This window comes from Melopsittacus undulatus, chromosome 4 (assembly GCF_012275295.1).
Source record: "Melopsittacus undulatus isolate bMelUnd1 chromosome 4, bMelUnd1.mat.Z, whole genome shotgun sequence".
Lineage (NCBI taxonomy): Eukaryota > Metazoa > Chordata > Aves > Psittaciformes > Psittaculidae > Melopsittacus > Melopsittacus undulatus.
This window is the reverse complement of record NC_047530.1, coordinates 533059-560356: the sequence shown is the minus strand read 5'-3', so window position 1 is coordinate 560356 and position 27298 is coordinate 533059. Positions and strand designations below refer to the sequence as shown.

General features: G+C 55.3%; 2 protein-coding genes across 2 annotated transcripts; one reads left to right on the top strand and one right to left on the bottom strand.

Moving 5' to 3' along the window:
- Window positions 1–19: 19 nt before the first annotated feature.
- On the bottom strand, window positions 20–10556 carry LOC101875179 (NACHT, LRR and PYD domains-containing protein 12-like). The gene is made up of 8 exons (XM_034061470.1): window positions 9883–10556; window positions 6791–7084; window positions 4406–6077; window positions 3634–3756; window positions 2252–2422; window positions 1241–1414; window positions 923–1084; window positions 20–471 (listed from the first exon to the last, which is right to left on the bottom strand). Exons 1-8 carry the CDS (start codon window positions 10001–10003, stop codon window positions 273–275), a joined length of 2916 nt encoding a protein of 971 aa, XP_033917361.1. The 5' UTR covers window positions 10004–10556; the 3' UTR covers window positions 20–272.
- On the top strand, window positions 9474–25353 carry CEND1 (cell cycle exit and neuronal differentiation 1). The gene is made up of 2 exons (XM_034061595.1): window positions 9474–9518; window positions 20733–25353. The coding sequence occupies exon 2, from the start codon at window positions 20909–20911 to the stop codon at window positions 21278–21280; it is 372 nt and encodes a 123-aa protein (XP_033917486.1). The 5' UTR covers window positions 9474–9518; window positions 20733–20908; the 3' UTR covers window positions 21281–25353.
- Window positions 25354–27298: the final 1945 nt, after the last annotated feature.

Genomic DNA, 27298 nt, shown 5'->3' with positions numbered 1-27298 from the left:
TTTATTAGGCATCAGCCGACACCAACACGAGTGTTCCCACCAACAGATGGGGGTCTATGTAGATCTATATAGATCTATTCCCCACACATGGGGAAACAGGAGAGGGAAGGATGTGACCGGTCCTGCCTGACCACAGCGGATGCAGGATGCAGGATGCAGGCAGCACCTCCTCCCTGTGCCCCATGCATGGGGCAGGCTCAGACCCTGAGCAGGTTCCCCCCAGGTCCCCAAGCACTGGGCTGGGAACGGCTGCGCTGGCTCCAAGGGCTGTCCTAGAGGGGGGCTCCTCTCCGGAGCATGGGGGGGACCCTCCTGCCCGGCAGGGCCCCACGGTGGAAGGGGAGCCTGGTCATGGCCCCTGCCTGCGGTGCCTCCTGCTCCAGGAGGTACCCGACCCTCAGGCTGGGCTTCAGCTGCTGCAGGGCAGTGAGGTCCTGCAGCACATCCTGGGGCAGCCCAGCCGTGCTCAGCCTGTAAGGAGGGGGAAGGAGCTGTGGGGTCACCCTCGGCTTTGGGGGGGCTCAGGGAGAGCTGAGAGCAGCTCCAGTGCCTAAAGGGGCTGCAGGAAAGCTGGAGAGGGGCTTGGGACAAGGGATGTAGGGACAGGCCAAGGGGAATGGCTTGAACCTGCCCAAGAGAGGGGAGACTGAGCTGAGCTCTGAGGCAGAAGCTGTTCCCTGGGAGGGTGCTGAGGCGCTGGCACAGGGTGCCCAGAGAAGCTGTGGCTGCCCCATCCCTGGCAGTGCTCAAGGCCAGGTTGGACACAGGGGCTTGGAGCAGCTGCTCCAGTGGAAGGGGTTGGGGTTGGAGGAGCTTTAAGGTCCCTTCATCCCAACCCCTTCCATGGTTCCATACCCCCCGTCCCGCAGCACTGACCCCCCCGCGCTATCACAGAGCTGGAAGGGGACCCCCATCCCCTTACCCCAGTGTCCGCAGGGGGCAGGAGGGGCTCCGGAGCCGCCGGCAGAGCTCCAGGACCCCATCAGCTCCCAGTTCATTGTCGCTCAGGTCCAGGCAGGTGAGCGGGGGGGTCCCCATAGCCAGCGCTCGGCAGCAGGCGCCCGTCAGGCGGCAGCTCCCCAGGCTGCGGGATGCAGGAGCAGGGATGTGGGATGGAGCCGCTCATTCCGCTTGGGAATGGGGAGGCTCTTACAGCGTCCGCAGGCGGCAGGAACGGGATGCAGGAGCAGGGATGTGGGATGGAGCCGCTCATTCCGCTTGGGAATGGGGAGGCTCTTACCGCAGGGTCCGCAGGCGGCAGGAACGGGGCTGCAGCCCCTGGCACAGCAGCTCCACACCCGCATCCCGCAGCCCATCGCTGAAGGACAGATCCAGCTCCTCCAGGCTTGGGCTGGTGCTCAGCACAGCGGCCAGGTCCTGGCAGCAGGCGCTGGTGAGCCGGGAATAGCGCAGACTGCAGGGAAAGAGCCTCAGAGACAGCCTGGGGACCCCCAGGACCACCCCACCGTGGTCCCCAGCCCGGAGCACAGGGGTGATGCCAACCCAGGGGACCCCTTTGGGTACCGTTCCAGTGCTCCCATCCACCCCGGGGGTTTGGTTGACTGGGGAATGCCCAGGGATGCTGTGGGGTGGCAGGAGGATGCTCAGGGATGCTGTGGGGTGGCAGGAGGATGCTCAGGGATGCTGTGGGGTGGCAGGAGGATGCTCAGGGATGCTGTGGGGTGGCAGGAGGATGCTCAGGGATGCTGTGGGGTGGCAGGAGGATGCTCAGGGATGCTGTGGGGTGGCAGGAGGATGCTCAGGGATGCTGTGGGGTGGCAGGAGGATGCTCAGGGATGCTGTGGGGTGGCAGGAGGATGCTCAGGGATGCTGGGAGGTGCTGGGGAGATGCCCAGGGGTGCCCAGGGGTTGCTTAGGGATGCCTGGGAATGCTGGGGATGCTCAGGGATGCTCAGGGATGCTGTGGGGTGCTGGGGGGGATGCTGTGAGATGCCTGTAGGTGCCAAAGGGATGCTCAGGGATGCCAGGGGGATGCTGGGGATGCAGAAGGGGATAGCAGGGGGTAGTGGGGGGATGATCAGGGATGCTGGGGCTCCTAAGGGGATGCTTATGTCTGTACAGGGATGCCCAGGGATGCTGGGGGGATGCTATGGGATGCCCATAAGTACAAGGGGGATATTCAGTGATGCCTGTGTGTGCCAGGGGGATGCTGGGGATACCCATGGCTGCCATGGGGATGCTGTGGGATGCTGGGGATGCTGATGGACCGGCCACGTGCCGGGGCTCTCACCGCAGCACTCGCAGGCCGCAGCCAGGCTGCCGCAGCCCCTGGCAGAGCAGGCTCACGCCGCGGTCCCCCATTGCCGTGTCCCCCATCTCCAGGCGCTCCAGGCTGCGGTGCTGAGCCAGCAGCGTCGCCAGTGCCGCACAGCAGCTCTCAGGCAGGCGGCACCACTGCAGCCTATGGGACAGCCCAGACAGACCCCGCCCACCGCCACCGGCCAATCAGCATGGGGGAACCACACCAACCCGCCCCACCAACCAATCAGCATGGGGGAACCACGCCAACCCACCCCACCAGCCAATCAGCATGGGGGAACCACGCCAACCCACCCCACCAGCCAATCGGCATGGAGGGAACCATGCCAACCCGCCCCACCAGCCAATCAGCATAGGGGAACCACACCAACCCGCCCCACCAGCCAATCGGCATAGGGGAACCACACCAACCCGCCCCACCAGCCAATCAGCATGGGGGAACCACACCAACCTGCCCCACCAGCCAATAAGCATAGGGGAACCACACCAACCCGCCCCACCAGCCAATCAGCATGGGGGAACCACACCAACCCGCCCCACCAGCCAATCAGCATGGGGGAACCACACCAACCTGCCCCACCAGCCAATCAGCATGGGGGAATCACGCCAACCCGCCCCACCAGCCAATCAGCATGGGGGAATCACGCCAACCCGCCCCACCAGCCAATCGGCATCAAGGGACCATGCCCACCCACCACATGGCCAATCAGCATCAAAGGAACACAGCAACACACCACCTGGCCAATCAGCATGGAGGGAACACACTCACCCTCAGCACAGCCAATCAGCATGGAGGGGTCCCACCCTCTCACTCCCCAGCCAATCAGCACGGAGGGACCCCACCCTCTCACCCCACAGCCAATCAGCACAGAGGGACCCCACCCTCTCACCCCACAGCCAATCAGCACAGAGGGACCCCACCCTCTCACCCCACAGCCAATCAGCACGGAGGGACCCCACCCTCTCACCCCACAGCCAATCAGCACGGAGAGACCCCACCCTCTCACCCCACAGCCAATCAGCATGGAGGGACCCCACCCTCTCACCCCACAGCCAATCAGCATGGAGGGACCCCACCCTCTCACCCCACAGCCAATCAGCATGGAGGGATCCCACCCTCTCACCCCACAGCCAATCAGCATGAAGAGACCCCACCCTCTCACCCCACAGCCAATCAGCATGAAGAGACCCCACCCTCTCACCCCACAGCCAATCAGCACGGAGAGACCCCACCCTCTCACTCCCCAGCCAATCAGCACTGAGGGACCACCCCTCCTGTGGCCAATAAGAGCCTGGCCTCACCCCCCAGCTCCCTCTTATCCAGCCCCCATTCATTCCAGCCCCATTCCCTACCGGAGCACCCGCAGGTGGGTATCCGGATGCTGCAGTGCCCTGCAGAGCACATCAATGGGGGAATGCGGCTCCTGGTGCTCCGCAATGGGATCGGGATGGGCTCCGGTGTCCAACAGAGCAGGGCTGCAGGGCACAGAGCCATGGGTGGCATTCACCAGGAGCTCCTGGATGTGGCACCGGCAGGGCACAGGTTGGCATTGGCTCTGGGAAGGGCTCAGCAGGGATCTCTGTGGCTTTGGGAGCACAAAGGATGGTGACCAGAGCTTAAGGTCTCATCATTGGGGCTCTGCTCTTTGTGTGTGGGAAGGGGGATGTGAAGCCAGGTGAACACCTGGGCACAGATGGGGTTGTGAAGGTCAGGAGGTTGAGCCAAGATGCTCCATCCCCATCCATCCCACTGTATCCATGTCCATGGAAGACCCAGCATGATCCTTGCTCTCCTCTGCTCAGGAACTAAACCCCATGGAAAGAGAGGTGCTGGATGCCCCATCCTGGAGACATTCCAGGCTGGGATGGAGCTGGTTCTGGACAACCTGATCTGGATGAAGATGTCCCTGCTTGTTGCAGGGGGTTGGACTGGGTGGGATTTGAAGGTCCCTTCCAACCCAAGCTTATCTGTGATTCTATGGAAGGATGAGTTTAGGTGGGAGGAACTAAACCCCAGGCAAGGACAAGGGGTTTGGGTGGAAGGAGCTTAAGCACCTTTAGGACCATCCTTTGGGGTGGAAAAGGAGGAATCTCTGTGATTTGGGGTCTCTAGAGCAGTACTTACCAGGACACTGATGCTGCCACCTCATCCTTGGGGTCCTGGTGGTGGAAGGAGCATCCCCGCAGGGTGACAGAGCTCAGCCCAGGCCACTGCCTGATACAGAAGGAAAGAGCCATTTGGTCGTATAGGGTCAGCTTCAGGTCCTGCAGGTCCATGTCAGTGAAAGCTCCCAACGCCCTTTGTGCGAAGCCTTCATCATTCATCTCAAACAAGAAGTGGAACACATCCAACCGGGACAGCTTCATCCCTTGGCCAGGCTGGGAAGTGCCTCCATGTCTGCCCTGCAGCCACTGCAGCAGCTCCTCCTTGGCTCGTGGTGAAGTTCTGCACCCCATGGTGTTGTCCATGTACTCGATGGATTCTGGGCTCATCAAACCAAACAGGAACCTCACTGTTATGTTCAGATCCTCCCTGGATGTGCTGTAGGTCTCTAGCAACACCTTGATGTCCTTTGGGATACCCCTGGAGTCACCAACCACGTCCTCATCGTCCTCCAGGACATAGAACAAGGCTGCAAAGAACTCCTGGAGGTGCAGGTGGGTGAAGCTGTAGCTGTTCCCATGTTCACCTTTCCTTGGGATCCTCTCATTGAGGAAGAGGGGGAGAAGGTCTGGTTGGTCCAAGCCACGTTCCTTGATCTCCTTCTCCTCAAAGAGGACTTTGTGCTTCCAGATGCCATCAGCAGCCAAGGAGCAAAGCTTGAGGAGGAAGGGCTGGAGGTCCTTGGGGCTGTGCTTGCCTCTGTGCCTCACTAACCAGGAGAGGTACAACACACTCATCCATGTGCTGCCTTTGGAGCCCTCCATGAGGTCCTTCTCCTTGCGAAGCTCTTGCTTCAGGATGGTGCAGACGGTCCAGCTCACGATGGGGATGCTACATAAGCTGTAAAGGATCTCGTTGGCTCTGACAAACCCAAAGGCCATATCCGCCTTGGGGTCGTTCCCAAAGTACCTGTGGAAGTATTCCTCCCTTGTGGCTATGGAAAACCCCATTATATCCATGTACTCCTCCCCCTGCAGGCACTGCCCCAGGCTCTGCAGAGCCATCGGCCTCGTGGTGATGAGCAAGGAGGACTCGGGGACAAGAGTCTTCCTCATCAAGCTCATCAGGGTGACTTCCAGCGGCTTCACTGCCCTGGGCTCAGAGCTCAGCTCTTCAGGCTGGACCAAGGCACATCCCAAGGCCTCAAAGCCATCGAGAATGAACAGGATCCTCTTCTGGTCCTCCAGGATCTTCCCAACCGGTGCCCTCCGGTGCGGGCAGCACCAGGACACCAGCTCTGCCACACTGGCCTCCTTAGGAAGGGCCACGTCTCTGCAGTCTATGCAGAAGATGTAGTCAAACTGAGTGTACATGGTGCCTTGTCCCCACTCCACCATCACCTTCCTCACTGCCATCGTCTTCCCCATCCCTGGGGCTCCCACCAGCACCACGACCTGTGGGGTTTGCCCATCTCCATTGGAGTTAAACAGTGTGGAGATGGTGGCTGGGCCATTGCTGGTGTCATTGCATCCATGGCTGATGTCCACAGCTTCACGCTGGCTCCGAGGGTTCCTGGTGATGGTCAGGGGGGTGAAGTGGCTCCGGATGGAGCTGCTCTCCCCAGGACATGAGGACACCTCTTTGTACCGGAGGAAGCTCTGGACAATGTGCTCCTTGTACTTCTGCCTGTGCTCTGTGTCAGTGAGAAGCAGAATCAGTCCCAGGCACAACCGGATGCCCAAGGAGCTCCTCACCAGCCACACCAATGGGATGGGTATCTCCATGCTCAGGGCTTTAGGGCAGAGGCAATAAGGATGCTGCCTGCCAGAGCTTAGGGCCTTTGGTCACCTGGGGGGGTTCTCCCATTGGCCTGATCCATGAACCCCTGCTTTAACCACCCTGCAACCTTCACCCACTGGGAGCAAACGCAATGGTCTGGGGCCACCGGCAGCCTCTGTCCCCCTCTGCTTGTGCCCTGGGGACAAAGGCACCGTCCATGGGGTCCTGGAGATGCCTCCAGCTCCAAAGCGTTACCAGGATCATCCAAAGGGAAGTGACCCAGTGCTCCCAGTGCCTAAAGGGGCTGCAGGAAAGCTGGAGAGGGGCTTGGGACAAGGGCCTGTAGGGACAGGCCAAGGGGAATGGCTTGAACCTGCCCAAGAGAGGGGAGACTGAGCTGAGCTCTGAGGCAGAAGCTGTTCCCTGGGAGGGTGCTGAGGCGCTGGCACAGGGTGCCCAGAGAAGCTGTGGCTGCCCCATCCCTGGCAGTGCTCAAGGCCAGGTTGGACACAGGGGTTTGGAGCAGCTGCTCCATGGGAAGGGGTTGGGGTTGGATGCACTTTACAACCCCCTTCATCCCACCCCATTCCCTGCTTCCATGGTTAAGGATGGATGCTGGTTTCTCACCTTTCACCATCTCTCCCAGCAGCTCCTCAGCAAGGTCTCCCATGTTCATCTCTCGGAGCACCCCAATCACTATCTCCATCGCCGCATCCTCGCTGTATCTCTCCCCCATGCATCCAACCAATGCACCCGGATGGGCAGCTTTGGCCAGTGCATCCTTAGGGATTTTCCAGCCTCCTTCCATACAAACCTCCAACAGCTTCATCTTGAACTCCTGGAAGTCCTTCAGGGTGAGAGCCTGCAGTGCCCGCAGGAGGCCAGGTACCACCGGCTCCTCCTCTGCCATCCGGGTGTACCCTGAGCACAGCAATGACAACACCCAAACCTCTGTCACCATATGGGGGACTTGGGGACACCCCAGTGGGGAGCATTGTGGAAGGTGCTGCCTGAAATCCCTATGGGGTTTTGCTTCACATCTAGCTTGGAACTGGAGGAGCTTTAAGGTCCCTTCCAGACGGAACCATTGCAGGATCCCATAACCCATCCTATGGTGGAGGCAGGGAATGGGGAACTGAGATTGTGGCATGTGGGGGTTTGGTAGCTCCAGCTTTCATCCAGGTGTGATGGAACCGAAGTGCTCCAGGGGGATGCGGTCAGCAGAGCTCCCTGGAATGCCGGGATGGGATGTTTGAAGGCACATTGGGAATGGAAGGAGGAGGAAGAATGCACTTGTGATTGACAGCATCTTGGCAGCTGCTTGCAGACAGTGCTGCTCTGTGGTGGGAACAACTGCTCCTATTGGAAGCCCATGGCACAGCCTGTTCCTTCCCAAGGATGCTGCTCCATCCCAGCAGCAGGGGGTTCCCATAGCCAGGGCAGGCTCCCATCATCCCTGCTGTATCCCAGCCTGCATGAGCCATCACCAGCTCTCCCCTCTCCATCTGCCCATGGAGAAGCTGCTTTCACCTGGCTGGGTCCCTGTTGAGCTGCTCCCCTGTGCTGGGTTAGGGGCTGTGACCCACTGGTTGTATGGGACGCATCCTCTGCTTGGTACCAGGGGATTTCTGGGTGCTGCTTCCCCACTTCCCTCTGCAGTGGGCAGGGGGAGGGCATTGGTTTTACAGCTCATTTCCTTTACTTCCCTGTTGTCTACACAGGTCAAAATGCTTCTAAAACTGGGAATCTTGGAAAACCTTGGAACTGGATCATCTTAAGGTCATTTCCAACCCAAACTATTCCATCTGAGCCATAGAAGGTAAGTAATGGAAGCCTGAGGCTGGGAGTGCATTCTGTGGGGCTGGTTATCCCCTAGGGCTGAGGCAGCACATGTGAACATAGGAAACCACAGCCAGCCCCACACACCCCCAGCCTCAGCACATCCAGCCTCTGGGCACTGGAGCTGCCAGTTTCCACTTCCCCATCCTCCTGCTCTGTTGCCAAGGGGGGATGCAGAGGCCAAGGGTGTTTCTACATTGATGTACAAGTGGTAAATGGGTTTATGAGTGATGGGAGCAGGAATTTGGGGATTTCTCCTGTGTTAAATCCCAGATTTCCATAAGTTTTCCATAAATAAGCCCCTCTGTGCTGCTGCAGCAGGTCTGGGGATGCTGGGAAGGGAAGCACACACTTAATGCTCTGAACTGGGCCTGGCACAAGCCTATAAAGCAGTGGGGAGAGCTGGTGCTGGTGTGGGACCAGACAGGCAGCAGAAGGGACATCAGCATCAGGCACAACCACTCCTGCCTGTGCCAGCGCATCTGAGCCAAGCAGGCTCCTGGAGCCAAGGACTGCATCAAGATCACCTTGTGCATCCCTGCATCACTCCCAGCACAGCTGGGTCCTGGCATTGGGCCCCTTTGTTCCCTGCAGCTTCCTACAAGCAGGTTTTGAACTGACAGAGGGGTTTAAGCATCCTGAACACATGGGCAGAGCACAGGGATCACCCAACCCGAACCCCGTCCATTGGAAGGCTGAGTGAGTTATTGTGCAAGCAGCTGAGCTCAGGTTGGTTCCTCATGGATTCCTGGGTATAACCTCCTTCAGATCCATGTTTTCTACACAATCACATGGAGCTGGTCAGGGGTCCAAGGAACCGCATGGAGGAAGATGGACAAGCATCATAGAGCTTGGCAGGCTCAGGAAATCAGGGCTAAGTGATCCACAGACAGTCCCAGGACCTGGCTGCAGGTTGGGGTAAGAGCAAGATTAGAGCTGAGTGATGTGAACTGGAGACCTGGCCTGGATGGGGGAGCTGGGGCTGGGACAGGGAGGGCTCTTTGCTGTCTCCCAATGCTCTGCTCCTTGGGAAGAGGGATGTGCCACACTTGGAAACCCCTTGCATTGCTGTGGGGAGCCCCATACCCGTTTTCCCTTCTCCACACACAGGTATCCCAGTTTATCAGGCTCTTCCCATCCCATGTCCCCCAGTGTCCATCCTCCCACTTGTATTCACTGCAATCCCTGCTAACCCAGGCTGGCTGAGGGATGCAGGCAGGGACCCAGTGCTGCAGGGACATCAAACCCCAGCTCAGCCCCAGGTCATAGGGGATGTGCAGATGCAGATGGACAGCCCCAACCACCCCCCCCTTAGCATCCTGTCCCTCCCCACCCTAATCCCAGCCCTTCCCTCCGGATTGGAGCACTGGGTGCCCCCCCCTCCTTGCTCTCCATCTTCATGCAGTCTGCAGCAGTGCATTGTGGGAAACTCCCAAGTTTCCCCCCTTCCTCTGCCTTCTCCCTCCCTCCTCTCTGCGCAAGAGCCAGCTCCCAAGGTGTGACCGCAGGACACAAGGTAAGAGCTGCTGCTTTGCTCCCCATACAACAGCACCCAGTGGGGAGCGTGTCAGGGTCCCCATCTATGGGTGCTGAGTTCCTCCTATGGGTGACAGAGCAAAACAGAGACCCCCATCTACCTGCTCAAGGTGAGTGTCCCCCTGCTCACAGCAGCCTGGGATGGAGGTCAAGGGCTCAGGACCATGACCCCCCCCAGCTCCCCCTGTTAAACGGGGCTGCTTTCAACCCAAACCAGTGCCCCCCAGTAGCTCCCTTCCCACCCCAGTTCCCTGCTCCTGCTCCCTGAAGGTCAGGCAGCCGGAAAACCCATTTCCGCATACGCAGCGCATGGGATCCCGTCTGCTCCCGATGCTTCCGCGTACCTGCGATCCCCTTGGCTGCGCTGATCCCGATCCCGATCCCACTGCTCCCGGAGGGGCCGGGATGGATGCTGGGCTCCGATGCTGCAGCCGGGCTCCTCCAAGCATGGAGATGCGGAGCCATGTGCCGGAAGCGGCGCTGCCGGGAGGGAGGAGGGGAAGCAGCAGCATCCTCATCAGCCTTCAGCCTCGGCAGGAGCCTGAGCCCTCCCCAGCAGGGTTTGATCCGGTTTCCTCTTCCTCCTGCAGGGTTTGTGGTGCTGGTTTTGCTTTGTGCTCTGCTTGGAGGGGGTCAATGTCTCCTATGTCTCCTATGGCTCCTATGGCTGCAATAGGAGCAAACAGCATCCCGTTGATCATCTTCCCAAGGGAAGGAGGTGGGGATGGTCCTGCTAGGTTTGATATTAAAGGGGTGTCCTTTGATACCAAAGGAGCTGGGGCTGGAAAGGAGCTCACAAGGTGAAATCTGCCCCCAAAACAGCCTAAAAGAGAGCTGACAGAGGGAATAGTGCCTGTGCTGCGCTATGGGGAGAGCATCGCACTGAGGAGGGTACCAGGGCTGTGTGCTCCCAGGGATGCAACGCGTGGGGATGTCCTGGCTTCTTCGGTCTCATGTCCCTGCTGCTCTATTATCCCTGTGTTTGCAGTGACCTGTTGCTCCGGTCCCTGCTCCTGTTTAGCTCCTGATCATCCGGCAGCTTCTGATGGGATTCAGGGGGGAAAACAGGATCTTTATGCTTGGATCGTGCCCAGCCTGGCACTGGGGGGGTTGGGGAGGAGGAGGAGGAGGAAGCGCTCCCATTGCAGCCCCGTTTTCCTGGGTGGGGCTTGGGCAGGATGCTGCGGGAGAGGGAGGATGCAGCAGCCTGGATCCAGCTCCCGGCTCCGCTCTGACCTCCCCAGGTTTGACCTTCACAGGTTTGACCTTCAGCGTTTCCCATCTTTCCTCATCCGCAGCGCTCGGCACCAGCCGCTGGCACCGGGATAACGTGTTGGGATGGGGGAAGGAGCCCGGAATTCCCCTAAATGCGGATATCCATCCCTCTGCATCCATCCCCTCCCTGCCAGGCTCTCCCCATCCGTGGTTCAGCATGGGGGTCGGTAGAGGGGAGGGATGGAGCTCTGTGAGGGAGCATTTCAGGGCTGGATGTGCCCCATCCATCCTCTCCCAGGTGCTTCCCAGCTTTCTGCAGGCAGGGATTGGGCTCTGGCTCTGCCGCACGAGGTGAGTGATGGGTTTTATCCCAGAGCATCCCGGGAATGTCGCTGCCTGGTGCTGTGTTATCCCCTCTGTTCTCAGGTTGGTGCCTGTGGAGCTGGGGACTGATAGATGCAGGTCCTGGCTCTGCACATGCAGAGTTGTCCCTGTTGTCATTTGCTGACCACAGCAGAGCCACAGAGCAGGGTGATGCCACCAATGCAACCTGGTGCCATTGATCCCAAGGGATGGGTTTAGGATGGAGCTGAAGAGGGATGTTACATTTGCTGCTGTTTCCTGCAGTGGCTGGGGCTGTTTCACCATCTCAGATATAACCCCCATCATCTTTGCTTGTGGATGCTGAATTTGAGATACAGGAGATGCTGACTGTCAGGAACAGGCCTTACAAGCAGAGAGGTGTTAGAATCAGCCTTCTATATGTGGGTACCAGCTGCCTGGGGAGCAGCATCCCAAACTGGAAGCATCTGTCCCCTTGCCTAAGGCAGTTCCCAAGTGCTGGCAGGCTCAGTGCAAAGAGCAGGGCTCTGGTGGGAAGGGATGAGCTGTTCATCCCTCTCCAGGAGGCAGAAAGGAGGCAGGCAGCACTTGCTGACCCCATCAGTGTTATTCCATGGATGGCACCACTGAGCCATTGCTGAGCAGGGACCTGAGACATGGTCCCAACCATGTGTTAGGGTGGATGTGGTTGGGGAATTGCTCATCTGCTCCCTCCTGGAACACCTCCAAGTGATGGAGGAGGAGATGTCACCGATGCTGAGCTATGAGGCTGCGCTTGGAAGGGTGACAGCTCCATTTCCAATAGCAGAGCTGCTGCAGGGGCTGCTGGGCCAGCTTCTTATGGGGTTTTGGGCTCTGGTGGCCTCTCTGATCATACAGGAGGTGCCAGCCTGTCCCCAGGAAGGGATGTGCCACCTTCTGATGCAGCAACTTGTCCCCAGTGCCCCAGGGCTGGTGGCACTGGGAGGACTGGAAATGTGCCATAAAGAAACAAAGCGAATGGGTTTGAAATGCACAAGCCAAGAGGTGCAGTGCCCAGGGCAGGATGCAGGGGTACCACATTGGTCTGGGATGCAGGATGCACCCAGACCTGTGCCCATACCTGCCTGTGGGATGCCACACTGGTGGGTTAAGGCTCTGTGGTTCACGTTGCTGGCTGTGCATCTCCCATTGCATCTCCTGAATCACTCCCTGTTGGGAACTGCTCCAGTTCCAGTGTCCTGCAGAAGAGTTGCCATGGAAAACAGTCATCCCGACTGGAAATCCTTGCCTTTGTTCCCTTCAATGTCTGCTTTGGGTGAGTGATGCTCAGGGGGAGGTTTAATGTTTTAGCACCGCATTGTTTTTGATGGGTGAAGCTCCAGTCCTGTTCCACTACACAATATGGAGCTAGACAGTGGGAAATCGGGGTCTGATTGTGGCTGATGTGGGGCTCAAGCCCAGGCTGGAAGCTGAGTCTGCCCAGCAAAGTGAGGGGCTCTGGAGCTCTTTGGCCTATGACAGTGTCCCCTTTGGGAGGCTGTTTCCATCCCAAGCTCAGCAAAGCATCCCCAGCTTCTCTCTCATCCTGGATGCTGTGGCTGAGATTGCAGCAGGTTCAGCTGCACCCCAAGGGCTGGTGGCACTGGATGGATGGGGGACCAGGCAGCTTGTCCAGCCTTTGCCAAGCCTGACTTCCCCTGCCAGCACCATGCTGGGTACAGCTCAGTGCCCACCCCCATAGACATGAGTCAGAGCATGTGATTGGCACCAGTGGAGAGGCTGAGACAAAGATCTTCTGTTTCCCAATGCTGGTTTGGTGACTCCTTCCTCTTTGCTGCTGTGTTTTGGGAGCCAAAGCACAGGGAAGGGGTTTGTGCTGTACCAGTGCAGTGTGGGGTCTGGGTGATGTGCTGCCCTTTGGGACCATGCTTATGGAGGGCTCTTGGTTGGGGTATCCAGCAGCAGCCTGTGTGTGTTGGACAGGGCTGTGGGCAGGAAGCTGATGTGTGCTGCAGGGCAAGTGGCTGGGTTTGTACCTGCCCTGGAAGCAGCAGGATCTGTGCACCAGGAGCTCACTGGTTGTACTGGTGGCAGGGGAAGCAGCATTAAGCCTCACTGCCCTCAGTGCTGTGGGGTGAAGAGCAGAGTCAGATGAACCACTTCTCATGGGCCTTGTGGCTTCATTGCCATGTAAGGGAGATAAGCAGGAGCATGGTTGTGCCATGCAGGTGCCTGAGCAGTGCAGGTTAGAGCTGTGCTTTGGGTTCACCCTGGCAGAGTATGGGGTGTCTGCAGTGGGGTTGGACTGGGTGATCCCCAGAGGTCCCTTCCAACCCTAGTGATGCTGTGAATGCCACCTCCATGTCTCAGAGAGGGGTCAGGACAAGCTCACCCAGCTCAGACGTGAGCATCTGCAGAGGTCATGGTGTGGAAGAAGATGGGGTTGCCTTTCTCTGGGCTCATGGTGGTGGGGAGGGCATTGGGGCTGGCTGTGGGACCCCAGACTGCTGTGTCACCCATGCAGGACACTGGAACCAGGCTTGTAAGCTGGGACTTTGCCCCATCTCTGTGCCTGTTGTGGTGCTCAGGGCCTGCATCCCACCCCATTCCCTTTGCAGATATAAGGCAAAGGTACAGGACTCATCCTGCTCCCACATCCCACCTTGGTACTGGGGATAACCCAACCTCTGAACTGATGCATGACCCAGAGGGAGGTGAAGATCCTGGTGGCACAGGGAGCAAAGGCAGGGTCCTGTGGGGCTGGATGTGCTCCGTGTGGTGATGGATGCAGCCTGGTCACAGGATGGATGCAGCAATGGAGGTTTGCTGGCAAATCTCCCTCTGTGGCAGCCTTGAAGCTGCTGCTGCTGCCTTAAAGGGACTTCCAGCATCTGATGCTCTCCATGATGGAAAGGGTTTGTTGGAGAGGGAAACGTTTAATCCAGGAGGAATGGGGGATGTGGGAGCAGCAGGAAGCACCTGGGAATGGGATCCATAAATATCCCATCAGTGAAGTGGGTCAGCAGCCTCTGGTGCTGTGTCTCTAGTGGGGCTGGAGGGCAGCAGGTCCCTGCTCTGGTCCTGCTGCCCATAGGCTGCTCAGCAGCATCCCTAAGGAGCATCCCTCTTGCTGTGCTTGCCTTGTGGTTGATCCCATTTGCTGTGCATGGTGTCAGGAATGGGGGGGATAAACCAGGCTGTGAGGGAGCTCGAAGCCTCCTTGGGGAGCTGCCCACGGCTGCTGAGCTCCTTATGTAAAGCTGGTTTAATATTGATGGTGGTAGCGAGGCACTGCATTACCTCATCTGTCTTCACAGCACCTCTTGGAGATGGGGAAAGGCTTAGTCACACTATGGCATCGCCTCTCTTGGGTGCTTGTCTGGCATCTCCCTGTCTTTAACATAGTTATTCCCCCCCAGCAGCTCAGGAATGGGGGGAAGTGCTGTTTGTGCCCATTGGAAACAGGGACTTGAAGTACTGAAGCACAAAATACGCTGCTCCATTGCTGGGATGGGGCAGGGACTGAGCACAGATCCAGCCTGGATGGGTCACCCCCATCTGGCAGAGGAAACGGGCACAGCCCCTGAGGATGCTTTCAAAGGGCAGTGTCTGCTGCCCCAAGCTGTTAGCTGTGGGTTAGGCAAGAAGGTTGAGGGCTCAAGCACTGAGATCCTGGAGCCATCAGCAGCTCCCTCCCCACTGCAGCGAGGGGAAAGGTTGGGCCTTGCCTATCCTAGAGCATGGAATGGGTTGGGTTGAAGGGACCTTAAAGCTCCTCCAACCCCAACCCCTTCCACTGGAGCAGCTGCTCCAAGCCCCTGTGTCCAACCTGGCCTTGAGCACTGCCAGGGATGGGGCAGCCACAGCTTCTCTGGGCACCCTGTGCCTCAGCACCCTCCCAGGGCAGGATTCCTTCCTTACATCCAATCTGGATCCCCCTGTTCCAGTCTGAACCCGTCACCCCTTGTCCTGTCCCTACAGTCCCTGATGCAGAGTCCCTCTCAGCATCCCTATAACCCCCTTCAGGCACTGAAGCTGCTCTGAGCTCTCCATGCAGCTCTGCTCCAGGCTGAACAGCCCCAGCACATCCCTGCCTGACTCCCCCTGGGTTTCAGAAGCAATGGGATGTGCTGGTCCCTGCCACAAGCTCTCTGATGGAGATGGCCTCAGAGAACAGTGGAGGTGCCACATTGAGCTGTGTTTTAAGGTGCATCCCATGCAGGAAAGCAGGGCCAGGCTGGAACCAGCAAGTTCTTTCTAACATCTACCCTAGAATAAGTGAGGGGCATGATTCCAGCTCTCCCTTCAGCTGTGGGGCACAAACCCTGGGTTACCTCAATGGGGTGGGATGGTTCCTTACGTGATGCTCAGCTGAGCTGGCCAGGACTGCAGCACACACTCAGCCCTTCCTTCCCTTCACTCTCTTCCAAGCCACTTTGGTGTCCTGGGAGATTTGGGAGAAGAGGATGGATTTAAGCCTCAGGATCACAGGAGGGACCCCCCAAGCCCTGTGTTGTGGTGCTCTGAAATGCTCCCTTCTCTCTGTCAATGTGCCATGATCACAGCCTATTTCTTTTGCCATTAAATGGCAAGGGGCAATGAACCAGCGTTGCCCTCTGGCCGGTAACCCTGGACCACTTTGGAGAAGCCTTTATCCCTCAGAACAGGCTACCTTGCCCTCAGCACATCGTGAGCATCCTTTATCCATGTGCTCCAGCTGATTTCCCCCTCACCACTTCAGTCCTATGGTAATATTCCATACGACTGCTGGTTTCCATCTGAAGGTCTCATGTGGGGGGGTTCAGTCTCCTGGATCACACTGGTTGGCACTGGAGGGTAGGGTTGGACATGCATGGGTTAGGCAGCAGCACTTGATCCCCCCTGTTTCTAACAGCTTGGTCCAGGTCATTTCAGCCCATCTCACCTTGTGTAGTCACAGCCAAACTGCCCTTCCCAAAGGGAAGCTGTCTGAGGAGAGCATCATTTTGTGTCCCTTAGGATGCTCATTTGGTCCTAAAACCAGCCAGATGCCAGCTGAGGCTCCAGAACCTGCTGCAGGACATGACATGAATGGGGTTTGGGGTCTCTTCTTCCTCCATGGCACTGAAAACCTTTTGCTGTGTTGGTGTAAGGGCAATTGGCTTAGGAATATGATGGGGACTGTGTTCAAAGCCCTCCTTTAGCTTCAAGAAGGAGGGTCCTGCAAGGCACAAGCTGTGTCCTCCAGTACTGCTCAGTGCTTTCAGCTCTCCTGGCTTCCAGCTATGTCCTTCCAAAGGGAACTGTGGGCAGGCTTGGCTCTGCACCTTATCTCCTTGCTGATAACCTCCATCCCCAACCCATGGGTGCAGCCGTGCTTGGCTCAAGCAGTTTGGAGTTGCAGGAAGGTCTTTGCCATGGTCCAGCTGCTCCAGGCTAAGGGAGTGGGGATGAGGCAGGAAGAAGCATTAATGCTGGCCTAGTAATAGGAAGCCAGTTAATTCTCTGCCCAAAAGCCAGGACAGGCCATGCTGCCTATGAGAATGGGGCTTTGGTGCTTGTAACTCTTTGTCCCATACAGGCAAAGCTTCCTGCCCATTTCCCAGCCAGGTAGGAATAGCAGAAACAGAGGAGAGATTAGGGGCTAAGGAGGAAGATGTGAGGATATATAAGGTCTGTTCTGCCATCTCTGGCTCTTTCCCCACAGCATTTGCTGCAGGTCTGATGTGCTCAGCAGCTATTTCTGAGTGATGCTTTCAACTGGAGGACACCCAGAGTGTCCCATTCAAACCATGTAGATGAGACCCTTGGTGCCATGGGGCAGTGGTGGCCTTGGCTGTGCTGGGGAATGGCAGGACCTGATCTCAAAGGTCTTTTCCAGCCCTTAGAAACCCTTCTATTGCTGTTATGGTAAAGCTGTCGGTGACTCATCTGCTCCCATTGGTGCAGATTGATGCAGCTTTCATGGGTGCAGCAGCTGAAATCCATGTATTCCACATACAGGAGGCAGATGAACACATGTATTTGCTAATTCACTGTAGGGAGAAGGCAGAAAAGGTGCCCTTGAGGGAGCCAAGGAAGGATGCTCCTCATATCAGCCCTATTGCACTGCCCTTGAGAGCCACACCATTAGCATCCCAGGGGGGGGCTGTGGGGTTTGTGTGATGCTGCTGTTGCAGGGGGTTTATTCCCCCCTTTTCCTCCTTGAATCACTGCTTCCATTGCCTCTGCTCCCTCTTGCCAGCCTGGTTTAGCTGTGAACCCCCCCCCAAAGGCACAGGTTGTTAAAGACATGGCACAGGGTGGGGGGAATGGGGGGGAATGAAACCTCTGGAATGCTGCTGTCTGTGTAGGAGGCAGAGGGGGAGGAAGGGGGAGAGAAAGGCACTGAGGAGAAGGGAGGAATAAATAGATGTGAGGAGCTCTAAAGAAGAAAGCAAAGGGAGAGAATCAGGTCATTGGAGAGCAGCTTCATGTGATGGAATGAGGGGAGAGGGGGAGACTGTGGAAAACCCTCATCTGCATGTGCAGGATGAGCTTTTGGGGATGAGGAAACATGTGGGACACTGAAGGGCTCAAAGTGGAGCACAGGGATGGAAAGGGAAAGGAGAGGGGGTGATACCCAAGGTGGGGGAGTCTGCTTGGGAGGAAGGTGATAGCTACAGAGGGGGTTAAGTGCTGTGATGGGGGAGGATGTGCTGCTAGAGGAGCTTGGGTCAGGGCAGGAGTAGCAGGAAGGGAACCTGAGCTCAGAGGCAGCATCTCAGCCTATCTGAGGGGTCAGGAGGGATGCTGGGGTCTGGAGGGATGCTGGGCACTTGTGTGCCTAGGTCCAGACATAGCAAACCAGGTCAGGAGGCCCTTTCATGTGGATGCTCAAGAACTGCTGATATTGATTTCTTGCCTTACTTTGATTTCTGCATCTTTTAAAACCTTTCCTAATCTGTGTGTGGAAATTCCATTGCTTTTAATGGAAACCCACCTGGAGATTGAGGCATCCTCTGTGTGTAACAGAGCAGGGCTATGGGACAAGGCTCGGAGCAAACCCAGCTTTCCTGCTTCCAGGAACCTGGGAAGCAGAGCTGATCACTGAGGGGTGAGGACTAACCATGAGGTTCTTGGATCATGCAGAGCCCCCAGTTCTCAGCAGAGGGACCAGTTTCCCCTCTCCATGGTTTACCCATCACCTCCATAGGCTGCACATGGCTTTCCTAAGGGAAAAACAGGTGTTTAATGCTTGGCTTAAACCCACAGAAACAGGGGAGAGTGTGTGAGTAGCCCAGCTGATTGCTATCAGAGTGACTGAGCAGGTGATGTAGTATTCATGACATGATGAATGTGACTCTCCCTGCTTTAACCTGCTTCAGGCTTGGGCTCCACTATTTCCTCTTGTCATCCTTGTACCAGATGTAAACTGAGGATGGGTTGCTCCCAAAATGAAGGGCAGAGCCCTGTGGGTGACTGCCATGGAGCTACACTGAGAGCTCTATGACTGTTATGGAGGCAGTAGGCAGGATGAGGGGGTACCTACAGGAGGATTACAACCGGAGCAAGGAGAGGATGATATCCCTGCAATGATCAGGTCCATGTGTTTGTCTACCAAACCCCAGAGAGGGTCCTAAGCTTGGTGAGCACCTGGGGTTGTGTTTGTGGATGCCCAAGTGGATGCTGCCTCTTCAGTGAAGCAGGAGGGGAGGGTGGTGGTGCTTTGGGTTCCCAAAGAGGTGTAATATCACCTCTGTGATATGTGAGTGTGGTTTGGCTGCAGGCAAAGAGACTGTGCTCTTCTTTAACACACAAAGTGGGTTTGGATCATATAGAGCTGCTAGGGAGATCTGCATGCTGTTTTCTCCATAGGAAGGGCATGGACTTAGACTGAGTTACAACTCCAAGGCAAGAGTAGCTTCTATCCTGCTTAACCCTGGCTATAATAACCCTGGGGCAGGTTATCTGCCTCTCACCTGTCCATGTGCTATCTCAAAACTGGCCACCTGGGGCCATCTAATGCCTTCTGGAGGCATCAGGCTCCATCTCAGCAGGTATCACCCAGCTAGAACCCATCCTCTATGGGAGCTGTGTAAGGTGAGTGCTGTGAAAAGCCTTCTGCAAGTGCCTGTCCCCATTCCATGGCAGAGGAAGAGCTGAGAGCATCCTCCCATGTAACTGCCAGCCTTTCAGACAGCCCCTTTGGTATATGATGTACCAGCCTGGTGCAGTGATGGACTGCCGTGATCTCAGTGCTGCAGCTCCCTCAGTCAGCTCCAGTTGAGGAGCTGGTGCCCATCAAACAATGGCTTACAAGGGAGAGCAAGAGGGGGGGTTCTGTCTTACACTAAGCTTTGCTCTGGCATTTCTATGGGTAGGTTCCCTCCAGACCAGTGTTTCTATGGGGATGGAGGGTGGAACACCACTGGGTTTGCTGTATCCCACAGGAGTCAGCAGCACCAACCACTGCTGCAGCCCTGGGATCCTCTTGGCTGTCATTAAAGCAGCGATCCTCACTCTGAGCTGCTTTGGGAGGAGCATTTGTATTGGGGGAGGGGGTTTGAGACCTCTTCATGCCCAAATCCAGGCCGTGAATAAGCTCCTGTATCACTGAGCAGGCAGGAGGGGATGAAGCAGGAGGTGATGAAGCAGGAGGTGATGAAGCAGGAGGGGATGATGCAGGAGGTGATGAAGCAGGAGGGGATGATGCAGGCTCGGACCCCACTGCTGCCTCCTGTTTGCTCATCACTGCCCAAGCTCAATGTGGTGCTGGCAGCCACCTCCTAACCTCCCATCGCACAGAGGGGGAGCTCCATGTCCTGGCTCCCTCTGGGTGATGCTTCCATTGTGTGTTTAGCACCTTTTGAAGCCCATTATGTCCATTAGTGTCCTCTGTGTGTAGCTCTGCTGTTCACTGCCTTCATCAGAATGGCTCCAGTTAATCCCCTGCAGCACATCTGACATCCTGCTCAGCTCTGCAAGGAGGCAGGAGTGAGAGCTCTAAGGCTGTGAGATGCAGCCTTACAGTCCATGGATGCACTTGCACTGGGGTCAATGGGGTTGGCACCAGCTGAGGATCTGCTGCTTGCCTCACATTGTGGCTGCACCAGAACTGCTGACAGCAATAATCCTGCCATAACTGAGGACCTAATCCTGCTTTTCCTGCAGTATCCATGGGGAAGGAGAGGATCAGACAGGATCACACATTAACCACGTCCTAAACTGAACTGCTGCCAGAGGGGAGAGGGTGATGTAGAAGCAGGGAGGAGCTATTGATCTGCTCCCCTATGGAACACAGTGTTCTCTCCTTACCCAGGAGGAAGGGATCTGTGCTGAGAAATGAGAAGTGAGATTTATGTGGTTGGATGTGAGTATCTCTCATCACTGACAAATGGCATCACATGTAGAGCTGGGATGGACTTGGCTGTGGCAGCAGGGATGACAAGCAGTGAAGCAGTGCAGCGTGCTTGTTCTTGCAGGTACAGGGTTAGGGTTAGGGCTAGGGCTAGGGCTAGGGTTAGGGTTAGGGTTAGGGTTAGGGTTACTGTAGCAGAAGCTGTGAATAGAGCTCAGTTACACAAGGAAGATCCAGCACCTTCCAGTTGTGTTCCTGTCCTCTGTTACCTCCATGTAGGCTGGCACGGGATGCTCTGGCCTCCCCCTCACCTCACTGCTCTGCTTCCTCTTCCAGGTGCTGTATCATGCCCAGATAGGACCCTGCCAGTGCGAGAACCATCCCAAGACCCCACTGCAAGGGGCTGAGCTCGGGTGGTCCCTCTGCCTTCTACAGCATCCGGAACAGCAGCAGAGGAGAGCCGGGATAACCCCATACACTGCACCAGCTCACAACCCACAGCGCTCATAGGGATGGATTCCAAAGGCAACGTCCGGAGTGGGAACAAACCCGACCCCAAGGCCCCCAGCTCTGGGAAGCAGGAAAAGCCCAACCCCACTGCCACCAATGCAGACAAGAAGGATGCCCCCAAAGAGCAACCGGCTCCGGCCACCAAGAAGGCAACAGGCGACGCTGCCGTCACCAACAACCACAGCAGCCTGAAACCCAGCGAGGCACCGGAGCCCACGGGCCCATCCCCTGACTCTGAGCACAAGGGAAAGGGCTCTGAGGAGTCACCAGGCAGCATCTTTGACAACGTGAAGCCCTTGCTCATCGTTGGAGGGGTGGCAGTGGCTGCGCTGGCTGTGGTGGTGGGAATGGCTTTCCTAGCCAGGAAAAAATGATGGAGATGGGATGGGGATGAGGAACCGGCCCCGTTGTACAGCTCCTGTTGAGACCAATGCATGCCGAGGAAGTCTATACATATCTCTCTATATACATATCTATACAGTGAGCTAGATAGGTCAACAACAAGCACCGACTGCAACTCCGAGTCTTGGTGAAGATGACTGTGTGGTTTGAGCCGGTGCGGGGTAACTCCATGCACTCAGTGTGTTCTCTCATGTACTATATCTTGGCTTCTACCACTGTGTATAGGTTACAGCTTCTCCTGATGGGTGTAAATGACGGTGTCCCCTCCCCTCCCTCCCTGGGAGACACCCTCACCTCTCTTGCAGTCCCCTGTTTTCGAGTCCAAAGTGTCCTATGTCCCATCCAGAGTCCCTGCTTTGTCTTTTGGTTCCTGTTTGGATTGGTTTGAAGTTGGGTCGTGGTGAAGATGGTGTAAGGGGGAGATGGAGCCTTGTGCTAAGACCTGCTTTGCCTGTCGCTGTGTGTTGGGCTGGTGTTTATCCACCAACCCCAGGGCAGGGGAAGCACTGGCTCCATGGTCCATGGCTCCATGACCAAACAGCATCTCTAATAGAGGTCTCATGTATCTGCTGCTCATCAACCCACCTTGACAAACCCAACTGGAAAGTGCCCCATAGGAAACAGGCTGTGACTGAGGATGCAACGTGGGATGTCACATCAAGCCACTTCCCTGCTGAGCTGCCAGTGGGGTCTGAGCAGAGGGGCTGTACAGTGCACACAGATACCTGGTGATGCCCCATGCTGAGCTCAGGCAGGCAGGAGCTGCCATCTGCTTGGCTCATTGCATGCTCCAGGCAGCCTTCAGGCTGCCAGGGCTCAGCAGGGTCATACAGCAGTGTTTGGGAACAGAGAGGCTTTGTTTTGGATCTAGTATTTCCGAGGTTAGGCTGGGCTTTGCAGGATGCTGTGGCCTGAGCTCCTGCAAGGTCAGCTGGGCTCTTCCTGGTCATTTCTTTGGGCTTGGGATCAGGCTTTTCCCCTGATGTTTTCCCTGCTAAAGGCTCTGGTCTCTTGGTACATGAGAAGGGAGAAAAGGAGCCAGGAGCTGGTTTTAGGGGCAGAGAGGACTACACTGATCTGCTTTAAACCCTATCCAAGGGCTCTAGATGCCCATCTGCCCTGGGGGGATTTCTTCCCTCCCTCCTCTGACAGTAACAGGGATTTGTGACTGCTCCACACATTGGGAATGGAGACAATTCCCATCCCTTGGGAACAGCCTGGTTTCATTGGTGAGTACCTTGGCTCTAAAGCCAGACCTTGTAAAGGGGAGAGGGAAGGCAGGCAATGAGAGAGGGTGTTCAGTGCATTGGCTGATGCCATTAACACCATGAGGTGAACAGACCTGGGTCTGAAAGCTTCCATTAAGACTATTTTTGGCTGCTGTGCTACTGCATAATAGAGCCTCATGGGTTTAAATTAGGCCAGAGCTTAGGAGAGGTCAGAAGTGGGGGGTCCCCAGAGCTCAGCAGCAGTGGGAGCTGATGGGCAGGGGTTGGAGTGATGGTTGGCAAGAGGTGATGGATGGGTTCAGGTGAACCTGGGTTGTCCATGTGTCCCTGAGCCTGGATGGGGGGATGCAGGTGATGCAGAGGAAGGTTTGTGTTCCCCAGGTACTGCCCCTGGGGTCAGTGCTGCTGGGGGGGGTGTATAACCTGATCTGGCAATTCCCTTTGCCTCATGTCTGTCTTATTTACCTCCAGGAAGCTCAATGCACACGGCTTCCCCAAGCCCAAGGTATTTTAATGCAGCCTGGCCACCCCTATGCTGAGCTTTGCCATCCTCTTTTCCCTAAAACATTCCCAAAGGTGACTGTGGGACTATCGGATGCTGCCTTCTGATGAGCCCCAGGCTGTGTGCTGCTGGAGTTTAATGCCTTCCTCTATCAGAACAGAGCCAAGGGGTGGGCATGTTGGGTTTGGAACCAGTGCTACAGCCCCTGGGGATACCCTGGTAGCTTGAAGCACTGTGTGCCTGTATTGTGGATGCACTACATCACTTACAGCATGGAGGGTCTATGTGGTTTGCAGCAGAAGGCTCCATTGTGGGTGTTTCTGCAGGGGTTTGGATGGATGGGGGGTCCTGGGGGTCTCTGATCTCTGCAGCACAAAGCTCTTGGCAATGGGGAATCATTGCTTATGTTGCCCATGAGGAAGGGAAGGTTGGAAGGATGCTTTGATTCGTGTTTGGCCAAAGGAGGGTGGTGATTCCAGACAGTGACCTCTGGTTTCAAGGGGAGGCCTGACCCCAAGAGATGCTTCTGCCTTGGCCTGTCTGTTCCCCCCCCTCAGGCCCAGCATATGATCATCTCTTTAGCAGTGTGTGACACTATCTATTACAGACAGAACATCTGTCCATGAGCAGCAGAGATAGATGAAGGGAGAGGAAAAGGAAACTCCTATTTGACTTTCTGAAGTCCCCTATTAAATTAAAGGGTTCTTTATTTCCTTGACTTAACCTTTGGCAACAGAAGAGAGGAAACCCAGTTCTCAGCCACCATGGGCCTTAACCGTTCCTGTCCACCTCCAACATCCCCCTGCCCCTTTTTGCCCTCAGATGCCAGGGATTTCACCCAGAAACACACCACAGAGATGGTGATGGGGCTGCAGCTCATCTCTGGGGTATGTAAGCACATGGGAGGCATCCCTAAGCACTTATGGGGTACATCTTGTTCATAAGGGGGTTTTCACCTACTGTGATGGCTTAGCAGTGCTCAGATGTGGTACCTGGGACTCACCTCTTTGGCAGTTTGGTGTGGAACATACCCATGGTTGTGTATGTACACACCACCCTGCCTTGAAGCGTATTCTGTGTCTATGTATGTGTGTATGACTGCAGTCTGGGAGAGGGGGGAACAGCCAACCTGGAGATGCCCCTTCATTTGTTGCCCTGCATTCCCACCAAGTGTCTGTGTTGTGCCATTCACATCATGCCATGTAGCACCCGCACTCCTTTCCACTCCTGGTTTCTTCTCAGTGCACAGGATGTATGGCTAGTGAAGTGCTGAATGTATGGCTAGTGAAGTACTGAATGTATGGCTAGTGAAGTACTGAATGTATGGCTAGTGAAGCGCTGAATGTGTGGCTAGTGAAGCGCTGAATGTGTGGCTAGTGAAGTGCTGAATGTGTGGCTAGTGAAGTGCTGAATGTATGGCTAGTGAAGTACTGAATGTATGGCTAGTGAAGTACTGAATGTATGGCTAGTGAAGTGCTGAATGTATGGCTAGTGAAGTACTGAATGTATGGCTAGTGAAGTACTGAATGTATGGCTAGTGAACAGCTGAATGTATGGCTAGTGAAGTGCTGAATGTATGGCTAGTGAAGTACTGAATGTATGGCTAGTGAAGTGCTGAATGTATGGCTAGTGAACAGCTGAATGTATGGCTAGTGAAGTACTGAATGTATGGCTAGTGAAGTGCTGAATGTATGGCTAGTGAAGTACTGAATGTATGGCTAGTGAAGTACTGAATGTATGGCTAGTGAAGTACTGAATGTATGGCTAGTGAAGTGCTGAATGTATGGCTAGTGAAGTACTGAATGTATGGCTAGTGAAGTGCTGAATGTATGGCTAGTGAAGTGCTGAATGTATGGCTAGTGAAGTACTGAATGTATGGCTAGTGAAGTACTGAACGTATGGTGTGCCCGTCGTGCTAGAAGCTCAACGTTCCTGTTCCCCCTCCCTGGGTAGTCGTGTGGGCTACTTGCTTTAAAACAAGGCACCTCTAGACTATACCAGCCTGTGTTGTAGTGCTCTCTGAAGTGTGGGTCTAGTGTGTATCTGAGTCAGGTAGCTCGAGTGTCGATGCCATACAAGCCCCATAGAGGCAGCAGGGGCAATGCACTCCAGTCCTGACTTGCAAACAACACCCTCTTAGCAAACACCTCCTGTTCTGCCTTAATGTGCCAGGCTGTGCAGTGAGATACAACCAGCGAGGAGTAGGCTGAGAAGAGCACATTGGCCCCTCTCAGAGCTGAACCTATGGAAGCAGAGGCTCCGATGCCTGAACTCGCTGTGCTAAATAAATAGTTGTCTTTCCTCGTACTGAGCACACGCTGTTCTTTGCTTGGTGTTCTTTGTGTGGTGTTTGTGATACCAAGTCCTCCTTAGTGCTGTCTCCGTGGGGAGAATGAACTAACGCTTAACTCGAAGCAGATGCTGTGCTTGGGGTTTGAAGAGATCTAGATTGCTAGTTTACTCTTGATTAAGTCTATAAATTAGGAATCTGAAGACATTGTAGCTTAGCACTACAACTAGAGGTTCAATTACTACACCTGATCTCAATGTGTTTTCAAGGAGCTCTGAGTCAACTATAAAGATGTCATTATGTTCTCTTAGTAGAAGGTGTTCTGGTGCTTCTAGCTTGAAGATGAAATGGATCCCACTTCTGCTTCCTCTTTTCTCCTATGGATAAGTCCTGTTATTCCTGTTAAGTTCTGTAGTAGGATGCAAGCAAATCTGGAAGCTGAAGGATAATGCAGCAGGTGCTGTTTGCCTCATGCTTAAAGCACTGGGCAGGCACTTACCCTAAGCCCTTCTTAGTTCCCTTAGGTTGAGTGGTAAGTTAAAACTGGGTTTATGTCTCTGCTGCATCAGAGTTTAGGGGCTGATCCATGGGCTACTGAAAACAAGTTTTCCATTGGCTTCCCCATGCTCTGCTCAGGCCTTTGAAGGCACCAGGGATACAACTGCAGGTCACTGTAAAATGAACACTCATCCCAATGGTTCCTTTGTGAGCTGACAGAAACATTCCTTAGTCCTGCTTAGTGTAAGGAATGTGTAACTAAAGCTCCAAGAGCTTTAGAGGGATGATTCCTGCCTTAAAACCTTCCCTTTCGGGAACCATCAGTGATGTTTAGAACTCAGCATCCTTCTATTCTGGGAATTGGCTGGAACGAACAGTCCTGAGGATGTGAGAGGAAAATCATCCTTCAGGAAGCAAACCAAAGGAAGGCAATGACAAAATGTACTTGGGAGGTGGAATCCTTGGAATTCCAATCAGCTCTACACCGAGATTCAAGGCAGTGCTTCTGAGAGGGTACAAGGAATGGTACAGATATGTGCAGAGAAGAGAACAGCTCCATCATCTTCACAGTTATCATAAGGACACATTAACTTCTATACCCCGTCCACTTCTAGTTATTTCTCTAGGACATAAGGAAACATGGCCAGCTGATTCCATGCGAGTTTACCTTCACTGACTGTTCCAAAGGGATTTTTGCTGCCCCTGTTCCATGTTAAAGGGTTTGTGAAGGACCCAAAAGGCCTGAAGTTTTCCACAACCAATTTTGTACAATTAAAGGTATTTTGAAGGGCTTTGTTCTCCTTTTTGACATCCTAAAAGGACCCACGTGCATTTCCATCCTCTCAGGCTGGGACTTCACGCTAAGGCAGGGATGCTGGTTCCCTTCCCAAGCCATGTGGCATCTTGCTGCTGTCTCATTCCCATCACCATGAAGCACAGGAGAAGGCAAGCACATCATCAGCTGGCTGCAGTTCTGCTTTACAGGTTGGGCATGTCCCTTTAGGAAGAGAACTGGCTTTGATCTGGATAACAAAGACTCTGTATCTGAGTTGCTGAAGATCTGACCTGGGCTTCCTGCATGTTTTAGGTCTTATAAGTGGCACTCAGTTGATGGCTCCACTGCAGAGAGTGATGAAGCTTGTGCAGTAACATCCTGTGCTGCCATCCAGCCCTTGTGCTTCAGGCTTTATGCTCTTCAGGCTAAAGAAACCAGGAGAAGGCAATGAGAGCAGTGTCTGCTTAATACTGTGGCTCAAATACTGCTGCTCGGGGCTTTCCAGCTCTTACTTCTGCCATTCTCAGCTCTCTCTTTCTGTTTAATGGACTTTTCAGCCCATCATTAGTCTCTAAGTACTTCTCCTGCAGGGTTTCTGGCCTATTGTTCTCTTTAAACCCTCTCCTGCCCTCACTGAGCTGGTGATTAGTTAGTTCTCTCCTGCAGTTTATCTATTTGAAGTATTATTTGATCATT

Coding starts and splice junctions, on each gene's coding strand:
- LOC101875179 (XM_034061470.1), bottom strand. CDS start 10,003: ATGGCTCCGCATCTCCATGCTTGGAGGAGCCCGGCTGCAGCATCGGAG. Junction 6,078..6,790: donor GCTGGGAGAGATGGTGAAAG/GTGAGAAACCAG, acceptor TCACTGACACAG/AGCACAGGCAGAAGTACAAG. Junction 2,423..3,633: donor ACCCACCTGCGGGTGCTCCG/GTAGGGAATGGG, acceptor GCTGTCCCATAG/GCTGCAGTGGTGCCGCCTGC.
- CEND1 (XM_034061595.1), top strand. CDS start 20,909: ATGGATTCCAAAGGCAACGTCCGGAGTGGGAACAAACCCGACCCCAAG.